Source organism: Drosophila simulans, chromosome 2L, assembly GCF_016746395.2.
Source record: "Drosophila simulans strain w501 chromosome 2L, Prin_Dsim_3.1, whole genome shotgun sequence".
NCBI lineage: Eukaryota > Metazoa > Arthropoda > Insecta > Diptera > Drosophilidae > Drosophila > Drosophila simulans.
The window spans coordinates 22,891,170-22,916,311 of NC_052520.2; the positions used below are offsets into that span (position 1 = coordinate 22,891,170).

At 37.8% G+C, this 25,142-nt stretch overlaps 2 protein-coding genes across 6 annotated transcripts in view; one reads left to right on the forward strand and one right to left on the reverse strand.

Annotated features, from left to right (window-relative positions):
- LOC6739552 (probable chitinase 10) overlaps positions 1-20,962 on the reverse strand; it is a 29,276-nt gene extending 8,314 nt beyond the window's left edge. Inside the window, exons 1-6 of one of the 3 annotated variants that reach the window (XM_039290983.2) lie at positions 20,859-20,962; positions 20,182-20,236; positions 4,955-5,015; positions 4,793-4,842; positions 1,168-4,734; positions 930-1,115 (exon numbers count right to left, since the gene is read on the reverse strand). In XM_039290983.2, coding sequence (XP_039146917.1) covers positions 930-1,115; positions 1,168-4,734; positions 4,793-4,822 — 3,783 coding nt within the window. In that variant the 5' untranslated portion in view covers positions 4,823-4,842; positions 4,955-5,015; positions 20,182-20,236; positions 20,859-20,962. Of the gene's footprint in view, positions 1-929; positions 1,116-1,167; positions 4,735-4,792; positions 4,897-4,954; positions 5,016-20,181; positions 20,237-20,300; positions 20,439-20,858 lie in introns of those variants that run through there. The other 2 variants (XM_016174417.3, XM_016174418.3) reach the window with 2 other exon arrangements.
- On the forward strand, positions 13,410-16,135 carry LOC120284230 (vacuolar protein sorting-associated protein 41 homolog). 3 transcript variants are annotated; one of them, XR_006541479.1, is made up of 4 exons: positions 13,410-13,557; positions 13,609-15,161; positions 15,201-15,820; positions 15,882-16,135. XR_006541479.1 is itself a non-coding variant. In XM_039290984.2 (3 exons), exons 1-3 carry the CDS (start codon positions 13,465-13,467, stop codon positions 16,017-16,019), a joined length of 663 nt encoding a protein of 220 aa, XP_039146918.2. In that variant the 5' UTR covers positions 13,411-13,464; the 3' UTR covers positions 16,020-16,135. The 3 variants fall into 3 exon arrangements, 2 of the variants coding, with proteins under 2 accessions (XP_039146918.2, XP_039146919.2); XM_039290984.2 differs by lacking the exon at positions 15,201-15,820 and having other exon boundaries at positions 13,411-13,557; positions 13,609-14,040; XM_039290985.2 differs by lacking the exon at positions 15,201-15,820 and having other exon boundaries at positions 13,412-13,557; positions 13,609-14,110.
- Positions 20,963-25,142: the final 4,180 nt, after the last annotated feature.

A 25,142-nucleotide genomic window follows, 5' to 3' on the forward strand; every position in this document is an offset into this window, starting at 1 on the left:
AATAACACGCTGCATTGCACTCACAGATATGTAATCATTTCGAAAAGTTTCGGAAAATATTGATTCGAAAATATCGTTTACACAGAGCATCAGATTTTTATACATGAGATTCCAATCGATGCGTAATTGACTTATTTGATACTATTACACCTTAATGATGTAACTATTCCCCAACTATATCATTTCAAGGTTTTGTAGGGAATACTAATACGTCTGATTTTTAAAATAATACATACTTTCGTGAACACGGCCATCGCCCACCAGGCTTTTTGCTCCTATTTAGACTATGCATTCTATTGGCCTTATTCTGCTCCTGAGAGCTAAAGTAATGTGTATTTCATACAACATCATACCATTTCTCAACTGGTCCAGAACTGAGCAGAACTACAATGCAGTTTCAGCTAATGTTTTTAAGTTCCAGGCATCGATTTTTGTGGAATTTATTCTTTAAATCATTTTGATAAACATATTTTGTTAATGAATTGTGACTACGAAACTTTGATCACAGAAATAATTAAAATGTTGGTGCGAAAATAGATAAAATTAAACCTTTGAACGCTTACTGAGTTGTTAAGCCTGAACAAAATCTGTTGGTGTTGGGTGATCGATTTTCGGATCACCATTATATCGAGGCCTTCTACACGCTACATACTTTTTTTCATCGAATATGGTATACCCTTTTATTCAACGAGTAACGGATATACAAATTTAACTTCAGAAGCATTTTCGTGCCTACTCTTAAAAATCTATCTAAATCTAATCTAAAAACTCTAAAAAAAAATATCCAAAAAAATGTTATAGCACTTCTAAGTAAGGATCGGGGATTTAATAGTGCAGTAAGTCGACTATAGCGTCCCCTCTTTTTTATCTAATATTATTTGAAATAAAAGAGAAATGTTTTCAAAATTAACGTTTTAAAATTAGTTTACCTCATAGTATGCAAGAAATCCAGCTGCTCTGGTAAACTCTCCAGCTTCACCTGGTCCTGGGGCTTTGGCATTTAAGCCACTGCTGTTGGTATTTCCTAAAGTGAACGACTGGCCGTATAGTGGTATACCCATTACTAATTTTTGTGATGGTGCTCCTTTTTCCATCCAATAGTTTATGGAATAGTTCTGCCAAACAAGGAATTAAAAAAGTATTTTACTTCGAAATTTCATTGCTTACCACGTTAAAATGTTCAAAGTCATCATCGGGATGATGATACAGAGGTGCCACATGTCCTGTTTTTTTATCCCAATGCCCATGAAAATCATATGTCATGACAGCGATCCAATCAAAACAGCGAGAGAGCTGAGGAATGTCGTATCCTGCATCAATGATTTTCCTGCTAGGTGAGACTGCAGTGGACAACAGAAGTCCTCGAGGGCGAAACGCTTCAGAAAGCTCTTGTACCCAAGCAGTGAAACCCTCCTTTTCCTCGGTAGACCCTTTGTTGCACTCCGTTTGCCAGCAGACTGGGTACTCCCAATCTAAATCAAGGCCCTCAAAGCCGTATTTTTCAATAAACTCGAGGGCGTGGCGCACAAAACGAGCCCGGGCCATTGGACTTCGAACTAGGCGGCTGTACTTATCGCCTTGCGAATCGTTCCATCCACCAAGTGCTAAGCTCACCTTGATGCCTTTGCTTTTGAGGCTTGTGACCCTCGTGTAAAAGTTGTTTTCAACGTCAGCCCAGGAATCATGTGTTCGTAGTAAAAGTTCGGAATAGTCTAGCACTGCAAACCCATAAATTACGTGAGTGCACAGCTCCGTGTTTATGTCGTCGGGAGTAAAGCGACCTATTCCCTTGCGGTACCAGGCCCAGTTTGTAAAGTAGCAAATAACTTTGTAGTGACTATCACGAGGTTTGGGAACTGGTTTTTCCGTGGGGTATGTTGGTCGCAAATTACTACTCGGGGTTTGTGGAGTCGGAGGCTTCGGCATAGCGTTCAGCTCTACCTCTCCGCTGCTCTCACCATCTTTTGGATTGCATTTTGCAGCTGCAGGCCAATCGCAGTTCCCAATTCTTTCATTATAGTGCAGCCCCGGTGGACAGTCATTAGCCTGAAGGCGGTTCCATAGGCAGAAGAGATATTTCGAACAGTTCCCTGGATAGGGTACTCGCTTTTCGCCTTTGCAGGGGTCCTCTTCGTTGGCGCTACTCGATTTGATTATTTTTAAATATTTTTTGCTAGTTACGCATTGTACGTTCTCAGGCCAGTCACAAAGTTTTTTGATACCGTCCCAATGCAAGTCTCCGCCACATTCACTGGGTATCAGTGCCTTATTGACGCAGATGTAATATTTCCTGCAGTTTCTGTGTGGGTAGTAATCCCCTTCAGTGCACTCCAATATAGTTGGACGCATATGTTGCGGTCGGCTTGAGGTATAACTGACCTGATCATGTGCGAAAGTCTCTGACGGTTTCTTATTAGGTGTCGAAGTCGTCTCCGGCTTTTTAGACGTTTGGATCGGGTTTGGATAAGAAGTACTTAGGTGTTGATTGGGTATTAGTGAGCATTGGGCGGAAGACGGCCAATCACATCCTTTGGCTTCGTTGTTCCAGTGAAGACCGCTTGGACAAAAGTGATGCTGTAACTCTCCCGCAAAAAAACATTGATAGTAAGCGTTACAATTTTTTGAGTCAGGGAAGAATTCGCCGCTCTTACAATTCGAGGGCAGTACCACTGGGCTGATCCCTGATGGAATGGGGATTGTGGTATGAGTTGGTTTTGCTGTAGTCCTAGTCGGCTCGCGCGGACGTTTTGTAGTTGAACTCCACCAAGGGAAGGGGCTTGTGATAGTGGTACTTACAGGACTACTGCTGTTCTCCCCGCTTGGCAAGGAAGTTGTATGATCGTGATTTTGTCCCAAGCCCCCAGAACCATCGCTACTAATTGTTGTCATTTGGGGAGGCACCGGTGTCGCCAATAATGTAGGACGCTTACAGTTCGGTTCAGTTGGCGGCTCCGAGTCCAAGCGACCCAATTCTCTATTAATGGCCCTAAGTAAAGGATAAGATTCATTGCAACATAGGTTTCGGAAATCATCGAGGTCAATGGTCCAGGCTGCCACTCCGGCAAAGTTGTTATTAGCAGCATATCGAGCCTTCGCTTGGGCACTAGTCGTATCTTCATATCCTACCCACTGGTCGTTTTGCATAGCGAATGGACCGAATATCAGGCTTAAATTCCGATCACTCATCCAATTAAACTTTGTTAGGCGCTGACAAATCTCGTAGTAAGCTAGCATTCCAGGTTGCTTTGTCAATTCACCGGAATCTCCAGGTCCAGTGGCTGCCACTCCCGGGCCTGCAAGAATTTGGTTGGCGTTTGCCAATGTGAAACTCTGGCCGTAAAACGGAATGCTCAATACAAGTTTTTCCCTTCGCGCGCCCATTTTTAGGAGTAACTGCATGGTATAGTTTGTATTGTACTGAGGATACGTGTCCGATGGTAAGCCGTAAAGTGGACTAACATGACCTGTTTTCTGTTCCCACGCTCCGTGGTAATCGTAGGTCATTACTGTCATATAGTCTACAATGTCTGACAAAGCGGGAAAATCATAAGCCTCCGTTATAATTTCCTTGTAGCCAGAGATGGCCACTCCCAACTGAAATTTTGGATCAACACTTTGAAACTCGGTGCGAAGTTCACGAAGAAGCTTAGTCAGGTTTGGCCTGTCTGTCACAGGTCCCCTTGAGCAATCGCTCTGCCAGCACTTCGGGTAGTTCCAGTCTAGGTGGAGCCCGCTGAATCCATGACGTAATAAAAAGCTGCTCACACTAGATGTAAAAACACGACGCTTAAGATTGTCACTGACTAAGCGGGAGTATTTGGAACCGCTAGAGTCCGTCCATCCACCCAATGCAATTAGTACAGGCACACCAAGCGATGTCACTCGACGGTAGTATTGGTTATCCAAGTCCACCCATGAATCGAATTCTCGAATGGTAAGGTGATCAGGATCCAGTGAGGCAAAAGAATAGATAATAGCAGAGCATAGATTAGGGTCAATATGCTCTGGTACAAAATGAGCCTCACCACTACGGTAGAATGCCCAGTTCGACATGTAACAAAGAACTTTTTTAGTCACTTTGAGATCATTCCTGTTTGCAAATTCCAAAGCTCCGTAGGACTGCTGGTGTTGCAAGTTACTTTGACCTAACACACCGTAAGACTGCAGGTCAGAGTACCGATCAAGTTTATCGGTGTGCTTAAACTGTTCGATGTTCAACATTTTAAGCAACTCTTGATGCGGCGAGCCGGCTCGGTATGACTTCGGATAATAGTCGTCTGAGTTTCCGGGGGCAATAAAAGCTGCGTACTTATCGGAAATGGTCCCAGGATCTACATTAACATGTGTTAACTTTTTTCTTTTCATATCAACTCCTACAACATCCCTAACACTGTTATAATATTTAGTGAAAATTTCCATATGTTCCTGCCCATCTTCATCATTTGGCAATGACTCCACAGAATCACGCACAAAAGAACGTATATCAGGGTTCTTCCTGAGCCTAGACGTGTTGCTCTGATAAAGCTTTGGAATACTCTCCACAGCACTCCGCAGAGGTAGGAAAGCGTCCCCAAACTCAGGTTTTGCACTGTTACGGAGTCGGAGTATGGAATCAGTATCCAAAGGAATGCTCTCAACCGCAGAACGTATGAATGCAGGTTTATAGTTGGATTCCGAATGTATCTGCAGCTTATCAACGCGAATGTGGGCTTTCACAGATATAGTCAAGACTACCTGTTAAACAAGCAAGGGATTGGACTAAATAATAAATGGGATGCAGGAGGTGACTTACCACAAGCACACACGGGACATACGGATGCATTTTGAAACTTCATATAATCCCTGCGATAAGACAATACTATTTTATATGCAAGGAAAGGCAGGTTATTACTAACGCTAAAGAGAAATGGTATTAAAACGAATTAATTTTTAAACGATATATTTTAAAACATACCTGTTTATAGCAATATTTTAAAATGTTGTTAATGGTGACATTGGCGAATGTAAGATGTATCCTTAAATGAAAATATTTATATAACCTTAAAGCATATTTTGAAACGTAAAAATGCAATAACTTTAAAACATAATGTTTGCCTTACAACAAAGGAATCATTCGAGACCATATAGAGTATAAATGGAAAAAAATATACATTCGTTGTTTCTAATCATAAAGTATCCTAATTCTGAATACATAAAAACACAACAAACCAAGAGAGAATTCTATAGCCGAGTTCCCCGATTATCAGATACCCGTTACTTAGCTTGTGTGAATGCGAACGCGAAATTTCATCATTTTTCTGGGATATCGATAGACAGTGGGGAATAAATGAGAAAAAATTTAAAAATTGTTAAAAAGTGTGGGCGTGACGATTTGGAGGCTTTAGAGTGGAAGTGGCAAAAAGTTATTTGGAAAAATTATTGATATTTACGGGACTAATAAAATTATTAAAAAAAAAAAACAACAATTTTTCAAGAATGTTGGTCTAACCTACTTTTCGCGACCCAAAGTTAAACGGCACAACGATGACAATTTTGACTTGCGATTGACTCCGGATTGGTTGACAAAATAAAAATTGTTCAAAAGTGTAAGAATGACGGCGTTTGGGCGTTTTGTAGGCCAAAGTTTCTTTGTATTGTTGTATTGTTTTATGGCAATTCGATAGAAATTTACAAGACTGTTAGAATGGGAATGTGGAAACATACTTGCGGTGCGTTTATGTCTCTGGAAGTTGCATGCTTAATCTCAATATTCTAGCTTTAATGGGTCTGAGATCGAGGCATTCATACGGACGGATGAACATGGCCTGTGCGACTGATCCTGATCCTGGTCACTGCGAAATTTGGGATAAACTTATGGTAATCGGTCAGAGCAAGTAAGCTCTGATCTAGTTTACCTTTTTTAAATGTAAATGTTTGGTAAGGGACTCAGCAAATAAGAAGAGAAAACGCTTTAGACGAGTTCCACGACTATCAGATACCCGTTACTCAGCTAGTCCAAGTAGGACCAAGAATTTTGAACATTTTTCAGGAATATCGGTAGAAAATGGGGAAAACATGATCTAAAGCGTGATTTCGGCATCTCGGTAGAACTGGGCAAAACAACTGATATAATCGAAACAAATTAAATCATTTCTTAAAAGTGTGGGCGTTGCAGGTTTTTATCGAGTCGATAAAAATTTATAAGTGTAATAAAAATATATGGGCGTGTCAGTTTAAGGCAGAATGAATCGAGAAAATTTCCCTGGAATCTGTGTGCTTAATCTCAACCTTCTAGATGTATAGTTGCTGAGATCTGGATGTTCATACGGACGGACGGACTCGTCTATTGATCCTGATCAAGAATATATACTATATATGGTCGGGTATAACTAATTATAATACAAACTCCACTTGGCCCAGCTTATAAAATTAGTTGGAAATTTTTAATTGTCGTGCAAAGGCTTTAAATCTGAGGCAAAGTTTCCATCGTCAACCAATAGAATTTGGAAGTTCTAAATTCAAAAGTTGGAAGTCTAGAATTAGAATATCTGCCGCAGCACTGAGGTAGGGATGGTGAATTTAGACTCAGAACCATGGATAAATTTCGTAAGGAAATTTAAACGCGCAGAAAGTTGGATCGCTTGCGCGATATAACGGAGCCAGAAGCGGATAGACTATGCTCGAACGACGCCAGTGACGGAAATTTTTGAATTTTGTGCAAGCAAGCGGAGGTAACGAAACGGCGAATGTGTCGTTTTAATATTAACTTGGAAACCATAAAGTCCGAATAAATTTGAAGAACTTACATTACGTATAAATTTAAGATTAAAAAAAAATGATCGCAAATGACAAATATACCAATACCATCAATTTAGAGACTTTAGTGGGATATTGAAATGAACTGAGAATTCTGATACAGTGCTTACATAATTTGATTCCTTAGGTGCATACAAAATTTATAAATTTGTATCGAAAAAAAAGACACAGTTTCGTTTCTTTCGATTACACTTTTTTCTAATTTCGGTTTAAGATTTAATAAAATCGGATGACGAGTATTTTATATAGGTTCTTTAGTAACATGTATAACATCAATTTGTTTATAAAATATTCTAACTCGATATATACCTGCTTTTGGCAATATATAATTTTATTAAGAAATCAGACTGTCAGTAGCGTTCATAGGAACAGTCGAAAAACTAATTAAAAACAAGAGAAAGTGCTATAGTCGAATGTGTGCTACAGTGTGAATGCGAACGCGAAATTTCATAATTTTTCTGGGATATCGAGGGAATAAAATGAGAAAATATTTAAAAGTGCTCAAAAGTGTGGGCGTGACCGGCTTGGTAACTTTAGGGCTTTAGAGTGGGCGTGGCAAACAAATTTTTTGCAAATCGATAGAAATTGAACTTGAATTGATTGCAAATAATAGAACAAAAATCTCCGTTTTATTAGCCTTTTTAGACGACGATGTATGGATAAACATACTATAGCGCTTGTGGTAGCTAGTGTCGGAAGCGTCATCTAGGGGTAGGAAGGTTTGGGGCCGCCATCTATGTTCGGTTTCCAGAACTAAAAATGGGGCAGAAGAAGAATTCTTCAGGTCAGGAATTTCGGACTGAAAGAGGAAACAGAGCCAATTGTCAGTTCCAGGAGAATGGAGGTGGTACTTAGAGAGAGAGAGAGATGGGTCCGGCCGGAATCCGAATACCAAGATGGCTTTTTCCATTTCTGACGGTCCGACTAAGCGGTGAGGCAGATGAGATTTTTTCTGGACATGCAAGTTATCATCGAGTTTGGAGTCGTTTGGAGTGAATCATTGGATCACCAGCCGTAGGTATAAGGACGGCGGCTACTTTGTTTGCCACCAGGGCAGGGGGACATGAGGCCTGACTTTCTGAGGGTCGAAATTGGATTTAAGAAAATTTTAATGTCCGGAAAAAATAAAGCTATCGAACCGCCAACTCTTGGCTCGATGCAGCGTAAGAATTTCTCATACGCTAAGAGAATTTAAGAGCAATGTGATATTCCCGTTTCCCGCCCGCATTCTCGAACTGTTTAGTTCGTGGAGTCTGGCCCAAAGCGATATACGATTTACACGGCTTTCGAGGCGTCTTTCTTTTTTGAGAAGCTTGTAAATGCGTCGAAGTTAATCTTAGGGCCAAGTTAGAGACCGCGAAAGGATTCCGCACGTAGTTTAAGTTCGTGATTATTTCTTCCTTAGTGATATTTTTTATATGTGTAAGTGTATATGAAAGCGAGGCGGCGCTTTGTAGCCACTTTTTGCAGCCCAAGACTGGAGGGAATTTAAAATGAAATGAAATAGGCGAGAAGAGTAAAAAAATATCGGAAGTGGCGCAGCAGTGTTCCCGCATTATTTTTTTTTTTTAACGTTAACCATTGTATTTAAATAAACCACACGAAAATCAACCGGAATCGCTTTCGTCGGTGGATTCCCGAAAATGGGCAAGTGAACATATTGACAGATTTATTTAATAAGTATGGAATAATGAAGTGAAATTATGTTCTCCTATTCGCGATCCTGGTCCCACGGTGCGCTGTAATATTTTATCGCCTAAGTATTAGTGGAATCAGTATCGTTTTCAAGGCCAAGGTCTCGTGCAAATCGAAATGGTGGAATTGCTTTTCAGTGCAGAATTTTTGTCTGCGATTTGTCTTTGCTATTTATGGATTGAAAGCGCTTATTTCTTTGTTTCTTTTTGTTCCGTTTAATTTTTGGGTGCCGGTCGTGCACACGCACGTATCGTGATCTATGTCCAAAAGCAATGTATTTTTATTTTTAATTATTTCTTGAGGTGCCAAGATTGCTTCTCAACTCTCAAATTATTTCATCTAAGTTAAATATTTTCCAAGGGGATCAGCTTTCCGTATGCATTAAGCGCGGGGAGCTGTTTATAAATTATTCAAGTGGGAATCGAAAACTGCAAATTGAATGATTATTAGCGGTCCAATTTTTTTTTTTATGTTTTGGTTAGCATTTATAAAGCTGTACGAAATTTTAGTCGTGTTTAAATATATATTTGTATTATGTTTTGAAAAGCTAACTCGTTTGCCTCTGACTAGGATGTATTCACTGAGAGCCGCGGTTGGCGATGACAGCTGTTTGTAATTTTTGGTATAGAATGGCCAAGGAAGGGCGGGCATTACACGATCCTCCACCATAGCTGAGGATCGAGCAAAAGTATGTATGGTAAAAGAATCTTTATGTCCTTTTCAGAATTGTCGTAGCTCGCAATCACATCGATAATCATTAGAATGAAATTTGAAATATATCATCATATATATATACATATTATAATCATTCTTTATTATCTGGCGCCCAAAATGGTGGCCAAAATCGTTATTACCACCTGTGGAAACTTACTTTCTAGCCAACGTTTGACAAAACATTCAGTACATTTTCTGGTGTTCCCGCTCGAACCTTATATCAGTTGAATAGGATCGATAGCTGAAGGCTCAGTTAGCCACGGTTGATATAGGAATACAGTGGACCAAACGGACGGCTAGTTAGACGCTTGGATCGACAGAGGGGATAATTATTATTAGTTGTCTCTCTGGCCACGGATAACTAGTCAGTGCTAAGAACCCAGCTTCATTTAAGAACAACGAATAAAAGAGCATTCGGGAAACGCGTCGGAACTACAGCTGAATTTTCTAAAAAAATAAAGAGATCAACTGGCCACGTTTCACAACGTAATATATATAATTCATTTCGCGTCTCACAACCACTAGTACGTCAGAAATCTTATTCCAGAAATGCTCAGCGGATAAGAAACTACTGGATGGCTCTGAAAACAATTAACACAATTCGACATAGGGCGAAAGACAAGCGTCCATACGCTGAAGTGTGTGTTTTAAATCGGATAGTAATGGGAGCGGCAGTAAGAGTCTAGAGAGCAATCTAGCGCAGCAAGGGTTATCTTCGGTAAGCACTGCGTATGGAAGTATGGAAGGAAAGAAATTCTCGACCTGCATTTGATTCCTTTTCTTAGCCAAGATTTATATTTAGGTATTGATTTTTGGTCTAAGTTTGAGTTGCTGCCGGCGTAGATGCAAATTTCTAAAATAACTTCCTTAACTCACTATCTTTCCACACAGCAACAAGACGAGTTACAAAATGTAATGCAAGCACTTCCTTCATTTTCCGATTTTGGCCTGGGAAAACTTCTATACTATCCCATTTAATTGATATTGGAGATGCTAAGCCGGTAAAGCAGTGGCATTTTCCAGTGTTCCTAGCTGTGAAAAAGCTTCTATATGCTGAGATTGATCGTATGCTAAAGTTTGGGATAATTGAAGAATCCGATAGCGCTTGGTCTTCACCAGTTGTCTTCGTGCAAAAACCCGGGAAAGTGCGGCACTGTTTGGATAGCGGAAATGTGAATGCTGTCACCAGAAAAGATGCGAATCCTCTCCCGCAGATAGATGGGAGTCGCCTCCCAAAAGCTTTGTTTATTTGTAGTCTCGATCTGAAAGATGCCTATTGGCAGATAGCCCTTGACAAAGATTCTAGGTTTAAGACGCCGTTTACCATACCCGGAAAGCCCCTTTATCAATATAAAGTGATGCCTTTCGGGCTGACAAATGCTTCGCAAACGATGACACGCCTGATGGACAAGGTCATACGGGCAGAACTGCGAAACGGAGTGTTTGTTTACCTAGACGACCTATTGGCAGTTTCCGATAGCTTTGAATCACATCTGAAGGTTCTAAGAGAAGTTGCAGGTCATATTAAGACGGAATGCCTGACGCTCAACGTAGAGAAAAGTAAATTTTGCATGCGTTCGGTGAAATATTTAGGGCACATTGTCGGGAAGGGCGCAATAAAAACACATCCGGAGAAAAATATTGGCGATGACAGATTTTCCGCTACCAAATTGGTTAAAAAGTCTTCGGAGGTTTTTAGGAATGGTTGGCTGGTATCGCAAGTTTATTAATAATTTTGCGTCAGTAGCAGAGCCTTTGACTGACTTATTAAAGACAAGACAGAAGTTCGTCATGACTCCTGAAGGAAAGCTAGCATTTGAGAAGCTGAAGGAGATGTTATGTTCAGCGCCTGGTCTTCGTAGTCCGTATTTCGAAAAGCCATTCTTTGTGCAGTGTGACGCTAGCAAGGAGGAGGAGTTTTGGTTAAAAAAAACAACCGAAGGTTGTTTCAATATTGAGCACCGCAGCGGCAAGCTGAATGTTGTGCCAGACGATTTATCTCGGGTAAATGAGGAGAATATAGCCGCGTTAGATTCCAGTCAAGGGTTCATAGTCGATTTGGATTCGCCAGAGTTCAAGTCCGACAAGTACAAGGAATTTGTTGAGCGGTTGAAAGCGAACAACAACTTGTTGCCAGATATTAAATTAGTTAACGGCCTTGTATATAGGAGAATGGATCATGTCACCGTGCTGTGCTTTGAGATCCGCGGGGCATTCCAGTTTGGGAACTACTCCATATTATATGGTGTTCGGGCAGCACTTTGTTCGATCAGGATCTACATATAAATTGTTAAGAGCTCTGGGGTTGATTCAGGATCCGTCCATGGCTTTTGCTAGGGAGGATTCCTTGGAGTTAGTGAGGAATAAGGCCGTGGAAGTAATGAGAAAGCAAAATGATAAGAATGAGCGGCTTTACAACCTCCGATCCTGAATAATATCTTATGATGTGGCCCAGGAAGTGTTTCGTAATAATTACAGGCATAATAATTTCCAAGCGGGGTATAATGCCAAATTGAAAAACAGTGAAAAGTTTTTTTGTGGCCGGCGAAAAGTGAAGAAAAAATTCATGATTATCATTGAGGCGCTGGATTCGAAAAAAAGGGTAAGCGAGTGCCGGGGGAAATTCAGGTTAGATATCTCTGAAACATAATTTAAATATATTATATATTATATATATTAACTTCGAGATCAACTGGGAAGTGAGCAAAGGCGAAGTCGTTTGGAGGGAAGCGTTGGATCACCAAGCGAAAATAGAACGACGGAGGCTGTTTTTGGCGGAAAACCAGAACAGGGGGCCTAGAAGCCCGAGAAAGTGGAAATCATAAATATAAATTAAATTAAGAAAAACTGGCATGCATTTGTGAGGGTCGCCGTCGCTTTTTTTTAGAAAATTTCAAAGAACCGGCGGTCTCCGAAGGTCGCCAAAAAAATTCGCGACCTAGCGCAATTTTTGGTTCGATGCAACGCATAGAGTTTGCTTATGCTTAAGATAAATTAAGAGCAGCGTGATATTCCTGGTTCCCGCCCGCGTTCTAAGCTTCCAAACGGTGCGGGAAGAGAACGCGGCGATCGAGCTGATTAGTTCCCGGAGTCTGGCCCAAAGCAATTGATGCGGCTTTTGTGGCAGTATTTTTGTCTCTATTAAAATCGTGGATGTGTCGAAAGAAATGTTAAGTCCGGTCAGAAATAATTAATTAGTTTAAGTAGTGTTAAGTTCTTAGTGGTTTTTTTATATGTGTATGTTTTTTTATAAGTGACAGCGAGACGCCGCATTTGGTTTAGAATGAAGAAGCCCAACATTGGATGGCCTTTGAGAAAAAAAATGAAATAAGCGAGAATAGAAAAAAAAGATCGCAAGTGGCGCTGCATGTCTCCAAATTATTTTATATTTTTATTGTTAATCTTTTATTTGCATAAGACTTGAATTCCACAGGAAAATCACCCGGAAGCGCTTTCGTCGGTGGATTCCCAAAAATGGGGGGGTTTTTTAACTGATTTATTTAATGGAAAAAAAGGCATGAGATAAAAAAAATATAAATTAAATTCACGTAATAGGGGTCCTGGTCCCACGGTGCGCAAGGCGCACCAATATTTTTATCGCCTAAGCATTAGTAGGATTAGTATCGTTTTCAAGGCCAAGGTCTTTAGCAGACCGGAATGGTGGAATTGGTTTTTAAGGGCACAATTTTTCTCTGCTATTTGTCTTTGCGATTTGCAGATTGATACCGCTTCTTTCTTTGTTTCTTTTTGGTCCGTTTAATTTTTGGCTGCTGGCCGTACACACGCCCATATGTCCGAAAAGAAATGTTTGTTAACTTTTAATGGATTTTTGAAGGCACAAAATTGTCTCTCCCCTCCAGTGTTATTTCATCTGAATTAAGTATTTATTTTCAGAGAAATTTGAAGCTGTAAATGGAAATATTATTATTGGCGGTCTGAATTCTAAGTTCTAATTCTATTAAGTCTCAATTAAGATGTATGATAGCTGTAAGAAATTATATTTATTCTAATATAATCCTTTTTTATAATGTGTTGAAAAAATAATTTGTTTGCCTATGACTAGGAGGTATTCCCTGTAAGCCGCGGTTAGCGACCGAAGGGGCCATTCGGGACGACAATTGTTTGTGATTTTTTTGGTACGGAATGGCCTAGGTTGGGCGGGCATAACACGATCCTTCACCACACCTGAGGATACATTTACATTCCTCTGCCCTTTCTAAAGCGTTCAAAGAACTATGACATTCAGGAGGCGTTGGTCATATGCAAACAGGAAAACTTTTATCCAGAAATAGTCTACCTGCTATGGTTGTATGGGTAGAAGCGGCCGAAGCACTAAATATCATTATTCACCGCGTAAGGCAAAATGGTGGGTGATAACTGTAATTATAAATTAAAAATTTTTAGATCAGAGACATAGAAATGGCCATCGAGTTTTGCAAGGAGCACGATGACAACGATCTTTGGAATGCACTTATTAATGAATTTAGCAATCATCCTGAAATCGTGACGAAAGTTTTGGACGGTATAGTTGGTAACATACTTTTCAATGGTAACATGTTCTATTATTCTTCTTTTTTTTTGTTTGCATTAGACTACTTTAGCCCAGCGGTGGTTGTTGGAAAGATAAAAATGGGACAGAACATTCCAAACCTACGACAATCACTTATTAAAATGCTGTGGCACTACAATCTTCAAGGTGAAATTTTATCCTCTGCCCAACAAATTCAACTTAGTGACTATTTTGAAATTCACTCGGAGATAGTCACCACGCAAAGACGAGGTCAGCAGGTTTCCAACGAACAAATGTGCTCATTGTGCCACCGTCCAGTACTGATGGTAGGCACACACTTTAATTGTATAACCAGCTTTGAATGTGGTCATGTATACCATAAACCGTGCATACAAGGTAAATTGCAGAAAAATTGCAAAGAGTGTAACCTTTGGAACTTAACCGTGGAGAAATAGGTTCATATCGACATCATAACTATTATCCCGGCGTCCTGTTAGGGGAATTAAGGATAATTAAACTTTATAGCTTAATTTCCTACGCCCATTGTTTTCAAACGTATATTTCCCAAATGAGTTAAACAATTTCTTTCAAATTTCATATCCTTGTAACTATTAAATTCCATAACTATTGATGTTCAACACTTTTTCACTAATAAGCTTAGTTTCAGCTATTTTTTTTTTTGTTAACTTCATTTTCATTTTAAGATGCGAATAGGAGAAGTAAATAATATAGTAAAGCAAGCGAGCGAGGGAGGTGTGCTAAACAAAAGAACAAAAAACCTTGAATTTCTTTTTGGCGCATTTTGGTGGCTATATCATTAAGTGTAATCGTTACTTGGTGTATGTGTTTTGCGTTTTGTGGACGTGGAAAGGCGTGGACGTGGATTCGGAACCATTCCTTCTACCTGATACATCTTTTACATCTAGACGTGAATGGTTTGATGAACCAGCTTTTACTGTTATAGCATCTACAGTTATAGCATAGTATACTAAAGTATACTAGAGTATTTCCGACCATATAAAGTATATATATCTTGATCAGGATCAATAGCCAAGTCGAACTGGCAATATCGGTCTGTCCGTATGTTGATATTAACAATCCAGAGCATAGAAGCAATTTTGTTTCCACGCCTGTAAACCGCCACGCCAACAGTGTTTTGAGATTTTTTTATATTTTTAGTAGTCTTGTAAATTTTTCTCATTATATTCTTCAATATCTATCGATATGCCATAAATATTATTAGCTGAGTAACGTGCATCTGATAGTCGAGGAACTCGACTATAGTGTTAGGAGTCTTAAATCAGGCAATCAGTCAGTGAGCCGCGGTATGATTTCGGTCACTTTAAGTGACGGAGCCGAGCAAGGAGGCAAACCCACGACGAGGACGCAGAAGAGTGCGAGGACTCAACTTGGTCAGAAGGGACAGTGGAGACTTTGGTTAGCAAAGGTGGTTCTGGGACGAGCTTTTATTTTCATAACATTTTAGGTCTCTTTCGAGCCGGCAGATGATCCGTTGTTAGAGACGACAAGGGCCTGTCGTGGTCAGAAGAGACAGTAGAGTCATTGGTCGGCAAATGCGACATAACGGACGATACACCTGCACCACCATAACATCCTTAGTCCCTTTCGAGCCGGCACGGGGCCGCTGTCAAGGACGTCGCGTGACAACAAAGGAGGGACGACGAAGGAGTAACGCCGCGCAGCAGACGGCGAGGACTGTAGGAATCCATTATCGAGTGGTATCTTAATAAAGCTAATTTAATCTAAAATCCTGTATTCTTCTTGGTCAAACAAAACATACATTTTGTGGGACGAACAATCTCTCTGAGCTAGCCGTTGCAATTCGTAGTCTGCAGAATATATAAAAACAGTTCGTTACAATAGCAATTTCTCTTGTTTTTGACTATGGATTATAAAATAATGTGCTGGTTATGTAAAACCCAACGACCACGAAAAAAAACACATATCCAACTTTTATCTTTTGGTTTCGGAATATTACTTCTCGATCAAATCCTAGGTTTTTTTAGCTGTTAAGTAGCCTGCAAAGTGGTTATATCAACAAAAAACATCTTACTTATTGCATAAGTTCCATCTTATTAATGAGGGGTAGGTAAGAACAATCCCCATTTTGAATCTCCTTAACAATGGTCTGTAAATGTTCTTGCAGCTACGTGGCGGCATGAGTTGGGCCCTTGATTTAGATGACTTTCGTGGACTTTGCGGTTGCGGCAAGCACCCATTACTTAGGACTCTTAATCAGGAGCTGCTAGGCATTTCTGGACAAAAAGCTAAGGACTGCACTTAATAAGTTTTGCACAAAAGCTTGACTACAGGTCACAGATTACAGATCTATTTTAATTTATTTTGTAAAACCTCATATTTGCCAAATAAACTAGCGTCAAAGTTTTGAAACATTTTAAATCGATGGGCATTAATTCCAAATATTAAGTTTGCTCTTTTTTTAAGAAAAAATTTTTCTGTGACATGCATTTAAATTCCCAGTAAGTAAGTACAAAGTGAGTATGACAATTCGGCCAAGCATTTGCTAATTTTAGAAATACAGAATTTTATATTAAATACTTATAAGGTGTAGTTTTAAGCGTCAAATTTCCCTTATACCAGCACTTAAGAGCATCCTTTTTTCAGGTCCACATCGAATATTTATCCAAATAATAAGTATAAGTAAAACTTTTTTTTTTACAAAGGAAAGTAACATGACTTGAACCATAATGTTGATTAGGTTTCGGTATGGCAACCGGTTCTTCGATATTGTGGAACAATGTTCCACCACGAACCATGGTTACCATGGCGACCGAAACATTCATTTGAACGCGCAATTGAAAATTTTTTTATTTGTTTCAGAATACTCTTCTTTTTATGTTAATTATTGTGTCATCCAATTTTAAATTATAATCATATTTGATTTACAAATAATTATGTTATGTTATCTCAAAGGAAATATTGAAATAGCACAAAATTCCAGCTCATTATAACACATTTCTAATGTTTATGGGAGAAAACGTGGACATAGCGAATGGGTTCGTCGCTGACGAATGGTAGATGCAACGGAGTCCGATGGTAACGTCGTCCAAGATAGGAGAACCCGCCTTGGAGTCCAATGAGGAAGAATCTAAAGTGGGCGTACAATCACCAAGAGTGAACGAAAGTGCATTAGTCTACAAGACTGAGAGTGCAACGTTAAGATCTACACGGTGAGGGTGCGACAGGGGGAGGAATGAAGTTCTGTGGTCATACCAGACGTGTACTTCCTGGTCCGGGTAGTCGAGGATGACGAACATCGAGGAAACGACGCAGAACAGCAGATGGCAAGGACCTGCGGAGTTCTTATCGAGAGCTGGAGATATCCCGAATAAAACTTACGATAAGATCGGAAAGTTCCCTTGTGAACGCGTCGACGTTAATCTCAGGGCCAAGTTGGCGACCGCGAAGGGATTCCGCAACGAGGTAGCGAGCTCGGTCCGGAATAGAAAAGTAGATTAAGTTCGTGATAACTTCTTAGTAGTATTTTTTGTAGCCATATGTGTAAGTGTAAATGAGAGCAAGGCGCCATTTAGTTCAAGAGCCGGTCAAAAAAAAAAATAGTGCTGACCAAAGTTGAACGGAACTTCAGAAAAAAAAATTGAATAAGCGAGAAGAGTAATAAGAGTAAGAGTAAGAGTTTGCCGCGGTTAGCGACCAAAAGGGGCAATTCAGGATGACAACTGTTTGTAATTTTTGTTAAAGAATGGCCAAGGTAGGGCGGGCATTACACGATCCTCCAACACATCTGAGGATCGAGCGAAAGCGTGTAGGGTAAAAGAAGCTACCTGTGCGTTGGCTGTGTCGTGCATGGCGATTTGCCACCCTTTTCTTAATTGTCGTAGCACGCAATCACATCGATAATCATTAGAATGAAATTAGGCTGAGATTCCAAGACAAGACCAGCACCCCACATAACCGACAAGGAGCAGCTGTATCTTCGCGCGAGAGTCCTGGAATATTTCATAACACCACCCTAGCCTTATGAATCGTTACAATATAATACAATATGGTTTTCGAATGAATGTAATTTATATTAGTTGGTTACGGGGATAATTGACAACGATTCGCAGGTGCATAGATTACGAAAGCGAATGACTTTCCAAGCGAACGGATTTGCTTTTTCTGTCATCCGAATTTCTATTTGTAATCCCTTATCCAGCGGTGGTTTTTAATAAATTCCTAAAATGTATTAGATTTTTATATTCATAATCATCATGACTTTTTCGCTTAGCGAGTGAATCTACTTTGATTTGTGCAGAATTTAAATAAATATATTTAACTATTTACATTTTCCTTGAACGTTATCTTACCGTCAACCGGTTCTCCCAAACACACAATCCTTCGAAATACACAGTTTTAAGCTGAGATTGGGTTTACATATTCAGACATAATTGCCGGGCTCATTGATCAAAAAAATTTCGTTTCGTATAGCATAGAAATAGTAATAGCCATATCTATGTGCATTACAAAATAAATTTAAAAAATAATTTAAAATAATTGTGTCAAAATTAGAGTAAACATGGTCTAGTAGACATCGATTTTTTAGTGTCAGATCAAAAAAACTGGGTTCGGAAAAATCGAATTTTTGAAATTTGAAAACTGGAATCGTTTGCCCATGTTTGACCGCCAGTTTTTGCGATATGAATTTTCGAAAAAGTTCGATAATTTTCGAAAATCAAATTTACCATCCGCTAAGATTGAACGCGCTTTCCTCGCATCGCAACCCAAGTAATCGCATCAACCAGAATCTTCTTTAAAAAAAAACAAACAAGAATAAAAACCAATCTTCAGAAGAAAGCAAAAACAAATTCTGCACATAAGCCGTTAGAAAAGTAGCCCTCCGAAGGCCGCAGCGAGCATGAACTACTCAGCACAGACTTCGATTAAAAAACTTACAAATACGAATTACTAATTTTGTAAGCCCTCAAACCGTAAAATTTAAGCCCAACACATCCTCTAAGTCAAATTCTAAGCCCCATTTATCAAAAATGTCTATAACTGTAATTCAATAAAATTTAAAAAGATATGAACACACAAATACCCCCCACACATAATTTCCCTCCAAGAAACCCACATACAATACACAAATAAAATACCAACACCAATAAACTACAAACTGTTAACAAATATATCCACCAACAGATTTGGTGGCGTAGCACTACTAGTTCATAAGTCAATTCAGTTCACCATCCTCAACATCTCAAGCGATCTCGAAGCACTTGCCATTAATATAAAATATAAACCAAAACAAGAGAGAACGCTATAGTCAAGTTGTCCGACCTTCAGATTCCTAGTTACTCAGCTAGTGTGAATGGGAACGCGAAATGTAATAATTATTATGGGATATCGATAAATATTGGGAAGAAAATAGGAAAAAAAACTTAAAAATTGTTCAAAATTGTCTGCATGACCGGCTTGGTGGCTTAAGGGGTTTAGAGAGGCGCGACAAAAAGTTGTTTGGCAAATCGATAGAACTTTACAAGACTAATAAAATTATGATAAAATATGCAAACAATTTTCAAAAATGTTGGTGTGGCAGTTTTGGGCGGTTTAAGGACGTTAGAGTGGGAGTAGAAAAAAATCAATTATACAAATCGATAGAAATTTACAAGACTAATAAAAATGTGAAAAATATCAACTCATTTTTGAAAAGTGTGGGCGTGGGAGTTTTGTGCGGTTTGTGGTCGTTAGAGTGGGCGTGGCAACATGGGTCAACAAACTAGCGCTGCGTCTTTGTCCCTAGAATCTGTATGCTTGATCTCAATCCTTCTAGCTTTTATAGATGCTGAGATCTCGACGTTCATACGGACAGACGTACATGGCCAGATCGGCATTTGAACCTGATCAAGAATATATATACTTTATATGATCTGAAACGCTTTCTTCTGCCTGTTACATACTTTTCAACCAATCTAGTATACGCTTTTACTGTACAAGTAACTGGTATAAAAATATACATTTAACAAAAAAAACTTTTAATATATTAATTTACTTTATAAATATACTATGTAAGACACAGTCACTTCGGTAGAAAAAGGTCTGGTGGACAAGAAAATATTTAAATAAATTAACAAGCCACACAAAACTGCAACGACAAAACTATTGGAAAATATTTATATTTTTTTCAAATTACTATTGTTTTATCACAAGCCCCAAAAACTGTTAAGTCCACATTTTTAAAAAAAATTTTATTTTTTATTTTCCTTTGGCCAATTTCGATCGGTATATCAAAAACTTTGGTTTGATTATATATTTATTTTTCCGATTTCTGTGAATATGCCAAAAAATATGAGAAGATTAATTGAAAATGCTTTGTAATTGATCTTAATCGGTATAAACCAATTTGATTTTTTTTAATATACAATTACTACAGAAAGTACCACAACAAAATTGTTCAAAGAAAAAAATAATATTGTATAACTCACGTAATATAAATTCTATGTTGCCATGGATGCTCATTCGTGTTTCATTAGTTCTTAACTATAAATAAATGAATAGTTCAGAAAATTTTATATTAGTTAATTGTATGAATTCTATATATTACCATCCATTTGCTAAATACCATAAGAATATTTTCTGAGAACATTTGTGTTCATTTCACATATTTATTAGGCTATTATGAACCGGTTTGCTTATTTGGTGTAAAATTAATTTTATATATTTCTTCGTGATTCCAGACAAAGTACGACAGCGAATTAACGTATAGCAAGAAACAGTAAGAAGCGTATGAAAGAATTAAAAAAAAAAACCAAAATCAAAAAGAGGTTTAACAAGTTTTGAGTTTATCTACTTGAGGCAGGGAACCAATTCGGGTTTTAGCCGTTTTGTGGGAGTTCATTGAACGCCAAGAACTTTGATCGGTCTTCATATCCTCGTTTTGCTTTCACGATGGAACAACTGAGAATGCGCATTATTTTTGTTGTTGATCAATTAATAAGTTTTTTACTAACTTACATTAACATTACAAGCTTTTTCCGTTATTTTTTACGTTTTTAGACATTTCTATTAGCATTTCAACGACAGTACATTTTCCCTTAGGGCGCGGTAACGAGCTAATGTCACACTTTTATAAAAAATCTAGCAATGCCATGCTATCACTTACTCAGTTGCTGAAGGTGGTAACATCCGATAATATGCACACAACCTTTCACAAGAGTGATCACTATAAAACTGTAGGTGTTTGAGCTGAGGACGCTTCTATTTATACTTATACATTTTTCATTAAAGAAAGGGAATGCTACGAGGAGAGCGAAGCATTATTGAAGCGGAGAGTTCTATGTATCTTTCTTGCACAGCTACTCACACAGCTACTAGTGTCCTATCCTAATTGTGTGTTTCCGGCCAACAACTACAGCAGGCGAGAGGCGAATACATATGTGACGGGACTCTTGCCAACGGCTTTTATCATCAAGTCTCTTATATTGACGAATCAAGAACTAAGAAAATAGACGCCTTATATGATGATCACATTAAATATTTTTTACCGAAATAGAAGATAATGTATCGAATTAATGCACATTTTATTTTTGATGTTTCATGCGTATAATATGAATTTATAATTTAAATTTATGTCTGCCCAATTTCTATCGGTATACCAAAAACATTTTTTTTTTCGACAATATAAGGTATATATATTCTGGATCAGGATAAATAGCCGAGTCGATCTGACCCTGTCCGTATTTATTCATAGACGCATTACCTACTATATGGAGAGCGCGTATATTTTCCTATTAAAGCATGTTATACTTATACTTCAATCCCATGAACGACTTTTACATCCAAATATACAGAAAATGGCAAAATTATTTAAAGAAAATCGATTCTTTGCAAATAGCCAATTACTAAATCAGAATATAATCAATGAAAGCACTATAGGCAATTTGGCTAAAACAGAACATAGAAACACCAAAATGCCTTTTATATTCACTCCTAATCCTGAACATTGCCGATACAAATTTGTGGTAGATATTTATCCATCTGAAGGAAAACATTTCATGAGTTGGCAGTTATTCTAAATTCGCTAAATTGTAGCAAATTAAAACAAAGGACTGGATAGAATGCCGGAACTCATTAATTCGAATTTCTAATCAGTTAGGTAAACCCAAATTACTAAAGGCAGACAGAGGCGGAGCTTTCTCCAGTTTAGCCTTTGATGGCTTGAAGCAGGAGGAATCGAATTGCAACTCAATTACAAAAAGTTAGAAAGCATTGACAACTAGATTATACTTTTAAAAATAACGAATTATTACTTCTATTATTAATTATATTTCACACATTAAAAAAAGTCAACCCGGAATCCAATTTGTAATTTTATGCCGACTCCCTCGAAGCAAATTATCCTATACGTTGAAACAAATGTAATACTTTCATGGAATCTAATTGAAGCTACTATCTCTCAAAATTGTCAAGAACAAAATGGCTATAAAAAAATAAAAGGATGCAAAATTATAAGACTAAACAATGCAAAGTTAAGTTTTAAAATTAGGAAGAATAGAGAGATTAATGTAACCAAGATAAAAATGGCAGAACATGATAACGTTTTGAAATTAATTTCAGAAAATAATAATACACTTTATATAACAAAAATAATTGTAATTATTGTTAGTTTTTCTTGACATATCAACAATTTGTACACTTAATCCATTATCCTTCTTAAATAAAAAAATTAGCAAAGAATAAAAAAATTATCAAGAACCACAAGCAAAAAGAACCACTACAAGAAATAAAACAGGTACAAAACCAGTTGCCTGCAGTATACCCTGTAATTCCAGCCGAAGCGTAGGCAACCTTTGTAAGGGGAGGGAAGTGGCATATTGAAGAAATAAATACAGTTTTCTGGATTTTGAACTCCCAAACGGAGAAGACTTTTATTCTTATTTCGGAGAATACATTATTCAATCCTGACCACGACTAGGCTGGCGCAGCCTGAAATGGACATAAAACGAGCACGGCAGCAACTAAACAAAAGGAAATAACAATGAACACACGGATCTTCTGAATAATTTACTTGTAATAATGGTAAGCCGCCAGAACAAAAAGTGATAACCGTATAGTTGAGCGAATATATAGTAACATCAAAGACACTAGACACTAGTGTCTTTTTTATTGATGAGATACAGGTCGTCTATATCTGCGGATTTACGTATGGCACTGCGGTTATCGGGCTTCCATTCATATTTAATGGCATCGGATACCATTTCGGCAGAACATTGAAGGGTTTTTTGAAGGTCCTTATATGTTTTTCCTTCCTTTCTTAGCTTAAGAACTAACATTTTTTTTTATATTTTTAATTAATTGCCCTTTTAAATATAGGAATTAACTTAACCAAACACACTTTTTAGAAAATATTGATCATTGCTATTCCTATGAACAGCCTTAAAGTTGGCAATTTGCTCAAGAATGTAAAGGAAAAAAGGATAACAACTAGGATAAAAAACTAAAGCGATATTCTTTTTTTCCTATCTTCACATTCCATTTTACAAAAATAAGTGAAATAAAAAGTCGATTCCGAAAAAGGACATCGAAAAATACCTTTGTATTTCTTGGTTTCCTTCGCACTACTTTTTCATTTAACAGAGCTGTAGAATGCGCTTTTTGCCTTTCAGCTATCACTTTTATAGGTTTGTTTAACAGATCTATTTTATCCGCATAACAATCATTGATTACATAAAACCATAATGAGAAAGTATAACTTCCATTTGTGCACTTAATGCATTGCTCAACAATATATTTTTTGTACACATTTGTTTTTTATTATTTTTTAAATACTTTCGAAAATTTTAATGTGAATTTTACAATTATTAAAAAATAGATCAGATGGGGCCTTGAGTTTCCCGAAGTCCAAGCATATTGAATAGTTTTTCTCATGTATAAAAAGCTCTGACGGATGACATCAAAGTCATCTAGTCCGTCAGGGGTTTCAAAATTATTCTTTCAGAAAATTATTCCTATAGACTTGAAGAGATTCGAAATGTCATAAAACATATAATATATTTTATTATTTATGGTAAAGTAGTGGTCTCATTGGTGACTTCAAGTAGTGAGGTACATTTTCTATCGATACCCCCTTGATCATATACAACAAGCCTTACTTTGAACCCAATATTTTTAGCAATATTTATGTTTTTAAAGATAAGACCTTTTGGGCAATCGCTTTTTATATTCGTTATGGTCACGAAATAGCTTAATATAGATTTCAATTTTTTCCAAATAACAAAATAATTAAACTGAATTTAATTTGAATTTAAAATAATAAAAATGGGTCATTTACATACATTATTTTTATGTCAAATGACTTAATAAATAATTAAATATAAAGGATTACTACTGTAATTTAAAACATAAATTTTGCAACAAGAAGTCATTACAAATACAAATTGCAAAAGTCATATCTTAAGGCCCGAGGTGCAGACACACAGCACTCAAACAATCATTCTCTTATTAATTTTTCACACGTCGCAAGCTGAATACTCTTATGAAAAAAATTCTAATATAAAGTCAAAGCCCAAAAAGTTCGTGTGCAAAAAAACGTATGGCGGTTCGCATCTTGTAATTCTAGTGTCTTTCCCATCTCTGAGGTTCGAAATTGACACAATACTTTTAGGTATCATTTTTGAGGCTCTGTAAACGGCATGAAAACTGAGAGATTGTCATTTCGGGTTTAGTGGAGGCAATGAAGATATATTTAGGATTTTCGACTGACGCTTTTGGAAGGAAGGGCGATGCAATGTCCAGTTTTTGGGGTTGTATTTTTTTTTTCGATGGGGGGCTGGCTGATGGCAAGCGGTGCATACCGGTTGTCGCTTAGGTTAGGAGGCACAGCGGCCATGTTGGGGCTACTGGATTTGTATTACTTTGTGTGTTTTAACGCAGTGTTAATTAATGTATACTTTAGAAGCAGTGGTATTTAATTGAAGAGCTAGGTTTAAGACCGTCAGAGACCGTTCGATAATTGCTGGATATAAGAGAGCGATATAAGTGTCCGATGAAGTAAATATAAAAAATAAAAATATATATATATATAAATGGCTTGATAAAGTCTGTGTGACCTAACCCTGCATCGCCAAAAAAAATTAGCGAACTGCGAATTTACGCTGACAAAACATTATATCCGAACATTATATTTTTAAATTATATATTATAATGTTTTTCAATAATGTTTTTTAATTGTGTACCCGTGGAGGAGACTTAGTTTACATTACTTTTGAATATTTAATTTTTCTTAAATCGAATTCTTTTTAGTATTTAATATTTTCTTATATTATTTAATCTTACCTCATCTAATTATTTTCCCAAGATGGATACATTTTCAGAGAGTGAGCGTTTAAATTTCGGGTTAAATGTGGAAAAAAAGTCTTGTGGCGCCCAGACTGAAGCCCGGTCTGGC